This window comes from Fragaria vesca, linkage group LG6 (assembly GCF_000184155.1).
Source record: "Fragaria vesca subsp. vesca linkage group LG6, FraVesHawaii_1.0, whole genome shotgun sequence".
In the NCBI taxonomy this organism is placed as follows: Eukaryota; Viridiplantae; Streptophyta; class Magnoliopsida; order Rosales; family Rosaceae; genus Fragaria; species Fragaria vesca.
In genome coordinates, this window is record NC_020496.1 from 30,578,001 (window position 1) to 30,588,734 (window position 10,734).

Here is a 10,734-nt window from a genome sequence, read left to right on the forward strand (position 1 = left end):
AAGGCAAAGCAGAACTGAAACATTGCACACTATGAAATATGTATATCCCTTATATAGAACATCATTTTCAAACTCAAAATGATTGGAGTAATAATTCCAAGTCCCCACTCCTAGAAAAATATCTTCAAATGAATCAAATGTGGTCTTTAATTTTTGGACTCGATCTTCAATCTGAACCTAAAGCCACCCACAAAGGCCACATAATTAAACAACCTAAATAAGTTTCTAGACGGATTACTAATGATAGTGCCCTGTCTGTCTCTGTGGACACTATCAGAGCCATATAAAAGGTTTTCCCTCCATTACTGAAAATGACTGGTTAATTCGTTTGCTTTGCCGTTTCTCTTTTTGTTATGTGTTTTGATAGTGATGTAACCTCAATTTCATTGTCTCAAACCTCAAAGAGATAGAAGTGGGTAACTTAATGAATTACCATACTTTAGACTGGTTTGCATCTAATTTCTGCTAGATCTAGCTAGATGGTAGCAACAGCAAGCTATGTTGAAAATCTTGATTACATGAAGCTGAATATTTAGACTTTAGAAGTACATACAGAGAGATCTTGATCATAAATGAACAATGGCATTGTCCCAATATCTAAGTAGCATAGTTGAAAAGCTCAGTTCTCACCAAAATGAAGTACGTACAGTTTTTGTTTTTCACAGAAAAAAATAAAATAAAATACCATACGGCGAGTGAATGCACCAGTCATTCACTGTGCCTCTACGAGGGAACACTGGCTTTTGTTTTCTTGGCTTTAACGGGGCGCACTTAAACCCATAAACACGACAATTCAGAGAATCATAAGGCCTTGACTCCTTTTCACCGGCCCTAGCTCTCTTTTCCTCTTCCTATCAGATGATGAGAAAGGGTGTCCCAATCAGGTTGAGGAATCCAACCTCCATATCTTACCTATTTCTTAGGTCACTGTAAAGTTCTAGCATTCTATAATTTGATTTGGAAATATGAGATCCAGTCTATAAGATAAAGAATGGAGTTGATGTTCGTGTAGTAATTTGTAGCTGTAGTTGTACTTAAGAGCATGCATTGACCTCTGCTCGACAAAAACCCATTATTTGCTCGTTCTTCATCGAATCATAGGGATCGAGAGCCTAGCAATGATGGAATTTATATTCTGTTTACTGAATCACATGAAATTTTACCTAATATACGGAATGTGTGAAATATGTATGAACAAGGGAATAAAGAGAATTTTTTTACTCAAATTGGAATTTGCAACAGATGGAAAGGAATTGATAAATTATACTTTTTTTTTTTTTTGAAAGGGTTTGAAACCCAGCTTAGCTGGGAGGCTTAGCTCCACGCCCGGTTCCATTTATTTCATTAATAAGATAAATTATACTTAGATCTATGGAATTTTGTTATAGAATATCAAAACGAAAAATTATTCAATTTGTACCATTATTATGATATTCTGTATTCGACTCTGGTTGGATACCATAAAAGTATTCGGGATTCGGCCTATTCCATAAGACAAAGACGTAATAATAAAAAACAATATAGAATATGTTTATAGAACATGATTCATCGACTTCTGGAGTACTCAACTTTTTTGCGGATTCATCAGCTCCTTTTTTTTTAGTCAAATTCGTAGAATATGTTTGTAGAATATGATTGAAGTGTATAGAAGATTTTTATCAGAAGCAGAAGGTGTGATTATGGAAATCCAAAAACCAAAACATGGATTTAGCATTGAAGAAGATGAAGCAGATGCGCGCATATTGCTACCCCGAACAGTGCATGAACAGATTTTGTTGGCTATACCGAGATGACAATTACCATGCAAGATTTTAGATACTCCTCCCGGACATTGGTGGATCCTCTTTGGGATGTTATCGGATTAGCCCTTGTTCGGGTTCCTGCAACACAATCCCTTCTTTTGCTTAGTTTCTGCCCTGCACCTATTTGTTTCCATCACCAAATTCCAATTTCAACATTGAAAGTTTCCTTGCTTATTTCACTTAAAGCAGACTTCGAGTTTTATTGGAAGAGTACAAAGGAATGTTCATAAACTGAAGATAACATGTACCGACTGATTTCTTCAACTCACAATTAATGTGCTTATACAAATGTACAAGGCTCTGCCTTCTAGTGAAACTAGAGCGGTACGCCCCTCTGGCCGACAGAGGTGAAAAATGAGCAATGGCACACTTGCTGGTATACCATAGAAGATGCTGCAACTACTGTAAACCACAATAACAAACATGACTGTCTTTCAACATAAGTTGAGGGTCCTTGTGATCAAGTTATTTCAACACAAGTGAAAATGAATGAAGAATTCCTTCAAACCTTTTTAACCGAGAGTTATAACACCACTAGAGTAAGCCAAGCACTAGCAAAAGATAACAGCATTATAACTAAAGGAGAAAATATAAATGAACGGTTGCTGCAACCTCATCTAATTGGACAGGAATACTAAAGGAGAAAATATAAATGAACGGTTGCTTCAACCTCATCTAATTGGACAGGAATAATATTGTTCGATCCACTAAATAATTTGTGGTCTAAGCAAAGTATTGCTAAATCTTTACACTATTAATAAACCAATGCAAATCTTAACAGTGCACTTGGCACCATAATGAACGATGCAGGAAGAATGGCTCTGGCAAAGTGCATTGAGAGCAGAACTCTAAAACGAGTATTGGGTATATAACTACATTAGGACAGAGCTCTAAACATATTCCTCTAAGCTAATGGTCATAAGCATCACTTCCCTTTGAAGTAGCATCAAAACAATTTATAAGAACCACAAGTCCAACAAACTAATCAGGCGCATATCATTGATTTTTTATTTTCTTAATGCAACACTGTTTGGACAGAGGTTGTTCCTGAATCCTGATACAACTTCATTTGACATTAATGCAGCTTGCACTTGATTCCTTTAACATTGTAATGTGATACTTTAATCAAATCAATCACTCATAAAAATAACAACGAAATTTTGAGTATCATATATTTAGTTCAGGTAGATTAGATGACAACTATACATCTTCTCTAACTTAATGGTCACTATCCCTCCTTGAGAGGTTAGTGCACGAACACAACTAACAAGACCTAAAGTAACATCCAGATCAATTTATTACAATGACAACTCACGGCTATACAACAGGCTTAATTTCACTCTGAGATGACATTGCCCGAAAAACACTATGTACACTTTTTACATGGAGCAAAAGCAATTATAGACATATAACATCTTAGACAAACCGTTCAAAATCAACCCTAACCTGTGATTCCCATGACAAGCCACGAGCAGCCCTGCTCCTCTCGTAATCCAGATCATCCGTTGGCAACTCATACCGACACACAGGGCACGTATTCCGAATGCTCAACCACGGCACAATGCAGTCCTGATGGTAATAATGACAACACGGCAAGCTCCTCACCTTATCCTCCAACACTATATCATCTTTACAAACAGCACAAACCACCTCCTCCTTGCTCAGCTCCTCCACCGTAAACTTCACAAAAGGAAGGTCTTCCACAACTCGCAGCGCCGCGGGAGGGCTGCCTTTACAAGCGCTAGCATTCTCCACAAACTGCCCGAAAATCGCTTCAATGTACTCGGCAGTCTCTATATCAAGCTCCACATCATCCACATTCCTCCTGAAATTGTTCACTGTCAGTAGAATTTCCCACTCAATGGTTCGCACCGCTCCTTCGGGGATCTCTTCTTCTTCACTAGTGAATCCAGAGGCCACTGATAGCTCTTCCACTCCGCCTCCTCCTCCTCCTCCGCCGTCAATTGGATTCTCCGGCTGCTCAGTCACCTCTTCCCACTCAGAATTCTCATACGCATTTCTCTGCTCCTCCATGAAAATACTGTCCCAAATCGACTGGATACCTTCGCTGACCCGATTACTCTCGAATTCATCATTCTCCGAATCCGAATCGGACTCCAATCCGACAACCCTAAGCCCTTGCGGAGCTAAAAAGTCATCGAATTCGGAGCCGGATCCCTGACAATTTGACTCGGCCCCAAACCCTAGCCCCAAATTGGAATTTGACCCGAGATCATCGCCATCGTCACGTTGGGTCTCCAATTCCGTCACGAACGGATCCGAACCCGAGACGAGAACGCAGTCGGCGCCGATAGGGTGATCGGAGTCGCGACGGTCGAAAAGATCGGTGACGAAGCAGCTGACGTCACGGTCGGAGTCGTCGGCGGCGTCGGAGAACCAGTCGCCGTCGGAGCTTCGGGAGTCGATGGGATCGGCGAAGGGGTTGAAGTTGTGATTGGTGCACCAGCGGGTGAGTTGGGTCGGGTCGGGTTCGTTTGGTGGCTCTGGTTCGCTAGGTAGGTGACGAGTCTCGGACTATTTTTTTTTTTTTTTTTGGTTCTGGAAAAATTGCAAAGGTTTAGCTCGGACGCGCCCTTCAGAATTTATAGTTTCTTCTTTGGCCGCCAAACTTACGAAAATTTCCAAATCCTCGTTAGACTTGTTCTTCACTTCATTATCTTCAAATTAACAAATAAAAAAACATTTTGGATCCATTAATCAATCTATGTGTTTCGGTAACCATCCAGTGTGACAAAATTGGTCCAGCTGCTTAGTATAGAAAGTATATGTTAAGAGCTGGAATTTCATCTCTCATGTCAGTTTATGAGTTGTGACATGCAGGTTCGAAGGGTGTTTGTGTTCATGCGTTTAGGACAGGAGATTAGTTTAACTTTATTGGAATATTCTCGTGGACCTCGGACCAAATACGGACCGGATGGTTGTATTTCTAACTTGCAAACGTAACCGATCAAAGTTCTCTTTTTATCTCACTTCCAATCAAAAGAAGTTCGCGTGTAATTTGATTTCGTGTTTGGATGTGATCGGATCATATGTGTTACATTGAATCAAGAATTGTACACTTCTCAAAAATTTTGCATGGGTGCGAATCATAATAGTGATAATACTCAAAAACTTAAGGAATATCACCTTGTAATTAAACTAGCATAAAAATAAGCTCTAGAGTACACAATCTGAATCAGTAACCAAACAACTAAACCCCATATATGTTTCACTTAGATTTTGATTAGGCAAAGGGGTTGAACCACACAGTACTTCCAAAGAAAAGTTCAGCAGGACATTGATCCTCGGGAAACCTCAGAGGCATAACCCTCTTATTTGTCAAAGAAAAGACCCCAAAATCTCCCCCTGGTAACATCACACGAGGCCAATTGAAAGCAAAACAGATGCAGTTTCCTTCTGGTGTCGTCATATCATCGGAACCCTTAACGCCATTGCCGGAAGAGATGAGTTGGTTGCTGAACCTGCTTAGGAACAATCTCCGGTCGCCAAGGTCTGAAACCTCTACCAAGCTAGAACTAGCAATACAATTCTCCAGCTTCAGAACCCGAAATCCTTCAGTGCAGTAGGTAATGGGCAACGATCTCGACAACGAAACGTATCGAAAAATCACGAACAGCTCCTTTGATGTCACATCTTTTACTAGGTAAGGTCCATCTTCAAATATCTGCACGTACCTATCTTTATCTAGTCCCCAATAATCATAAACCCAATTAACTGGCTTATCGTTCTCGAGCTTAACCGTCTCTACAAGCTTATAGCTAAGGTGACAGCCATCAATGTCTTTGATGTTAAACACCATGAGCAAGTTCTTGGTTGCGGCATATAATTTCCGATCAATGACCTCTATGTCGCAGATCAAGAACTCGTGATTTACCTCCGCAAACTTAATCATGGTCCATGATTCATGAGTGAGCCTACAAAGGGCCAACTCTCGACGTGCTTCGTGGCCGGAGTTATTACGGACGGGCACAATGGCGGCCACAAGGCAGCGCTGCGGCCCCGTTGGGGCGGAAGAGGCTACTACTTTGAGGAAATTATAGTTTCCGCCAGACTTGATTGGTAGTTTTGATGGAAAAGTGACTAGGGCATCGGATACTGGATCAATGAACTCGAGAACGGGATACATTGTTCTAAATCTCTCCGCCATGATCAACCAACCCTCTACCGACCCAACACAGCTCCGGGTGTAATTTGCCGCATCGGAGTTTGATTCAAAACTTTTGGGAACAGCTCGACCGCTGAGAAAACATTGGTTTTGGATGTAGAAGGGATGACGAGAATCGAGGACAAGCCATGGAAGGTGATGAGGAGGAGGAGGAAGAGGAGTCGACTCCATGTTATTTTCATGACTGGGGACTTCCTTCTGGTCCAAGCTTGTGTGAGTTGTGTCCCAGCTTGTGCTATCATCTTCCAGTTTCGCCATTGTTGAACGTTTAGGTTGGTTTAACAGGGTCCAAGCTAGGTTTGAAGGTTATATAGGGTTTAGAACCGTAGCTATGTATACTATAAAGGAGTATATATAGGGGAACTTTTAGTTGAATAAGGCTCCTATTTATATTTGGAGATGTATGACGTTATCCGTTATGGATGCAAATTTGCTCCTTACCCTCTCATCCTCACCCACCTAGTTGAATGACATATGTCATATCTTTTAATTACTTTAACCATGATTAACAACATTTATGTATAACAATATATTATAATGATGGTTAATGTACAACATCTTTTAATTACTTTAACCATGGTTAACAACATCGATTACCTCGCGAAGAAAACTTCAAAAGTTTATAAGTATCAAGAAGTATGGATATATAGTAAGTTCTCAAAAAAAAAAATTAAAAAAAATATGGATGGCATATATCGATAAATATTCTTTTTTGATAAATTGTGGTGTCTTGGATAGTGACTTAATATAGTAGCATCAAAATCCGTTTTAATGAAAAAATAAAATAAAATTTAACTCCACCCGGAACTAGGTAAAGAAAAGCAAATACCAATTTTATTTCCTTAAACAAACACACAAGCATACATCTATATGACCTATGTTAATACATGGTATATAACATAGGTTATATGGACTTATTACACATGCAACCATGAAAGCAAATACGAAGAAAAAAAGAAAAAGCACATGTTCCACTTTCGTCTCGTGAAGGTTTCTGGACGCCACCTACAACCGTCACCCTTGTGCTCAATATATCAAGCTAGGGTTTCTTCACCTTCTTGGTTGGCCTCCAATGGCATAGCTACTGCTTCTTGGACAATCTCCTCTTCTAACTGCAGGCTGGTGGTCGAGGTCACTGGGATTGGCACAATGGTTGGTCCAGTCAATTCCGGCGCTGGTATCTTTCGTACTGTTGTGGTCTCGACCAAATCAGCTCCAGATCTATCCGTTTTCACAGTTGTAACCTCGTAATGGAAGTTATATGAGTTTACACCCGTGTACAACCCGTCATCTTTCTTATAGATTACGGTTTGGCCGTTATAAAGCAGGTCTCTCTGATAATAAGAGTAAGTCACGTCGCAATTTCCCTTGGTTGCCAACAATCTCACTTGTACTCTAGTGTATGCCGGCACTATAGCCGTGTAGGTGGTCTCGACAGTATTTTCGGAGGTAATAGTTTCTCCCCACTCGTAGGATCCGGAATACTCCGCGGTAGCAGTGACATCAGTACCGCCGATGAACGGAATTTTGAAGCTGGTGGTGACACTGACGCCAACCATCCATGAGTGGCTGGATTTCCACGTGCTGCTCCTACTCTCCCTGTACGTCAACTTAATTGCCAAGGTGTTGTCCGCAGAGGTGTCGTTGGTGGCGTCTCCGTTGGCCATGGTGAGAGGAGTCTCGCCATATATTATGGCGTTCTTCAGGTCAAAATCAGTATTGTAGATTCTCCTAGAGAGCACGAGTTCTTCTAGAGTGAAGCGAGTCCAGTCATTAGTGGTGGGGTTGACTGCTCTGAAACCGTATGTTATACCACCGGCGGTGTATTGTTGACCAAATTTGCCGTTGTTCAAGCTTTTGATAGCGAGAGTACTACTGTTGAGCTTGATTGGCCAAAACCAGGTGGACAGGTCGGTGGCATCGCCGGCAGAGTCAGCGAGAATCCAGTTGTCAGCACTGTTGTGCCTTAGGTATTTGTTGTTGTAGAACGACATAATTTGAACCCTTCCATCACCATCTGTAGAGGTCACGAACCACGACCCCGGACGCCCCTTGTCAGTGGATGTAAAGGTCGGCTGCAACGAATTTGAAAACTCCACCATCCTAAGGTAATCGCCGGATTTGCCTTTGAAAGCCACATGCTTCGGCAATATCACCATTGACTCCAGGTCTAAGATATTATACCTACCCTGAAAATTCGGACCGACAGAATTTAATCTCAAGGACCTGATTCCACTAACATCCCAGGCATTTGTATAGTATTGTGATTGGACATGGAACAAATTGATTAGGGTGGTGTTGCCAGCTTCAACTTCTCGAGCCTCAAACAGTGTACACCCCCATTTGGCTGTGTCCTCCTCTGCTTCATCTGCCTCCGGAGTAATGAATACAGAAGTTGAATCTTTCCTCCGCAGAAACTTCTTGTTCGCCCGGCATCTGAGATGTACTCGTCCCGTCCCGGTATTGGCCGACACCACTTCGAACTTGGCTAACGGGCTGAAGACATTGGATCCGTTGAATTTGACGAAACCTTGCGTCGAGGAATAGGAATCATCGCTGTAGTTCAAGTACAAGTTGAACCAGTTTGATTTCAGAGCGATAGTGGGTGGCAAATAGACGACCGACATTGTTTGTCTGAAGGAAATGATCTCTCTAGCTAGCTAGGATATATCAGTGAGTGATGTAGTATCTTGTTGGTGTGTCTACAGTCGCTCCACACATGCTATTTATAACCAATAGTGAAGCAAGCTGGCTGGCCGTGGTCAACGGATCCATCTGAATTAGGAGTTAAATATAGGGATCAAAGTTCACATGGTGAAATAGGTGGAGAGAATATCAAGAAGAAAGATGAGCACGCACATGGATAATTCGCGGGAATCCATGTCTGCAATGCAGAGATCTAAAACGTGCTTCTAAATATATACTGGCGCATGCGGTATTGATTTACTAGATAACAAAAACCACCACGGCCTACCTTAATTTGGACCATTCATCTTAATTTATCCCGCGTCCTCTTATCCACAGTTTGTCGGTCGCCTAGAGTAGTCGGTGCCCTCTCGTCTTCGTCTCTATATATGCTTGGTTGATCTAGATCCTAGTGTCGTGTTGTGCATAGATAACAATCTCAATTTTGAGGAATTCTTCTGTATCAGGGTCGTGCCACGTGACATATATGACTAACCTTTCAGAATCCGACACGTGTCTTTTTTTTCTTTTTCTCATTTTCAACACCTGCGTTTTTCTTCTTCCTTCCTCTTCTCTGGCGAAGCTTCTTCTTCTTACCTCTTCGACCAAACCCCAATAAGATTCAGTAAAATAAAATCAATCATTAAATATAAAACCATTGAGGGTTCATTTAATTTAAAACAAACATCCACTCACAAATTAAGCCTAAGTCTTCCAATACTTGTAATACTCCACGAGCGCTGCCTCCAACTATTCAAATTCTCGAGTCAATCCCACTTCTGACCCTAAACAGTAGAACAAATCAGTCAAGATGAACCCAAGAAATAGTTGACTCGACCCTTCCTGTTAAATCAAGGTTTCCTAAGTTGACCAGGATTGACCAACTAACGATGTTCAACGTTTTCCAATTTAATCTTTGACTTAGCGATTCGAGACATTTTCACTATACGCCCTATTAACCCTTAGACACTTAAGCAACGCTTATTGATTATTTGGTGAACTTCGATTTTGATTAATCAAACTAATGTAATTTCGTTAACTCAAAAACATACAAAACACCTTAATCTGGAAAACCACCAAATTACTAAGGGCACTCAAAAGGGTTTCCATAAATGGAAAGTTTCCGAAAAGGGAAACTTTCCTAACTTAGTAAGTTTTCCGATTACAACCCGAACTTTTCTATTTAGGAACTACAACTCTAATCCAATAGGAACTTGAAAACTACCTCAACGGTCTCTGTCGAATTCTGCCCTCGCCGAATTCCGGCATCTTAACGGAACTTCGTCATAGCGTTCTCGTAAACTCTGAATCACCAAGTTCTCAACATACTTGCAACAAAAGAGCCCAGATTAACCACCAATCCAACAAAACACAAAAACAGTAGCTCCAAAATACACCCTTACCAACAATCTGCCAAAACTAAACCCAGCAGCTTAAACCAAACCGGCAAGTCGCTAAGAACTCACTCGTGATCGGAGAACACTCACCCAAACACCCAAAACCACTGCCTCCTTCCGAAACAGTAACAGCTTCCTTCAAACCTCCTCTGAGGCACATCTGGGATCCCACCTACCACAGCTAGCCTCGCCTGAGCTCGACGGATTCACTAAAACCCTAAGAACGCAAGCCCTTGTCGAAGACTAACCTCGGACCCAAAAAGGGAATTCGGATTAGGGTTCTATTTCTGAAAATCAGAGATCCAGGGGGATGGAAAACGAAGAAGAGAAAGAGAAAATTACCTTCTAGAAGCTTGAACTCGCTGGGGTAGAAGGGATTCGGCCATAATTTGAATTTAGGGGTTAGGGTTTGGATTTTCAATAAGACGGGATAGTTGATGCCTGTCAAGTTGATGGGTAGCAGTAAAGAGAGGAGAGTGAGACGAGTCGATTGGGGGTGGTGAAATATGTGTGAGGCACTGGAGCTCGGGTCAACGCCCGAGTCTGGGCTTTGACAAAATCAACCCATCTTTTCATTTTTATACTTAAACCAACGGCTAAGATCAAAACCCTAATTGATCCGACGTCCCAGATTAAATGAGTTATTCTAATTTCATAAAATAAT

At 41.3% G+C, this 10,734-nt stretch overlaps 3 protein-coding genes across 4 annotated transcripts; all 3 read right to left on the minus strand.

Moving 5' to 3' along the window:
• Positions 1 to 1,829: 1,829 nt before the first annotated feature.
• Positions 1,830 to 4,378, minus strand: LOC101304021 (E3 ubiquitin-protein ligase RING1-like). 2 transcript variants are annotated; one of them, XM_004304130.1, is made up of 3 exons: positions 3,249 to 4,378; positions 2,072 to 2,204; positions 1,830 to 1,880 (listed from the first exon to the last, which is right to left on the minus strand). In XM_004304130.1, the coding sequence occupies exons 1-2, from the start codon at positions 3,834 to 3,836 to the stop codon at positions 2,202 to 2,204; spliced, it is 591 nt and encodes a 196-aa protein (XP_004304178.1). In that variant the 5' UTR covers positions 3,837 to 4,378; the 3' UTR covers positions 1,830 to 1,880; positions 2,072 to 2,201. The 2 variants fall into 2 exon arrangements, with proteins under 2 accessions (XP_004304178.1, XP_004304177.1); XM_004304129.1 differs by lacking the exons at positions 1,830 to 1,880; positions 2,072 to 2,204 and having other exon boundaries at positions 2,950 to 4,378.
• A 668-nt stretch (positions 4,379 to 5,046) lies between these two features.
• LOC101314978 lies at positions 5,047 to 6,246 on the minus strand. Its single transcript, XM_004305998.1, has one exon. The coding sequence runs from the start codon at positions 6,244 to 6,246 to the stop codon at positions 5,047 to 5,049; it is 1,200 nt and encodes a 399-aa protein (XP_004306046.1).
• Positions 6,247 to 7,022: 776 nt separating this feature from the next.
• LOC101315266 lies at positions 7,023 to 8,615 on the minus strand. Its single transcript, XM_004305999.1, has one exon. The coding sequence runs from the start codon at positions 8,613 to 8,615 to the stop codon at positions 7,023 to 7,025; it is 1,593 nt and encodes a 530-aa protein (XP_004306047.1).
• Between the last annotated feature and the right edge of the window lie 2,119 nt (positions 8,616 to 10,734).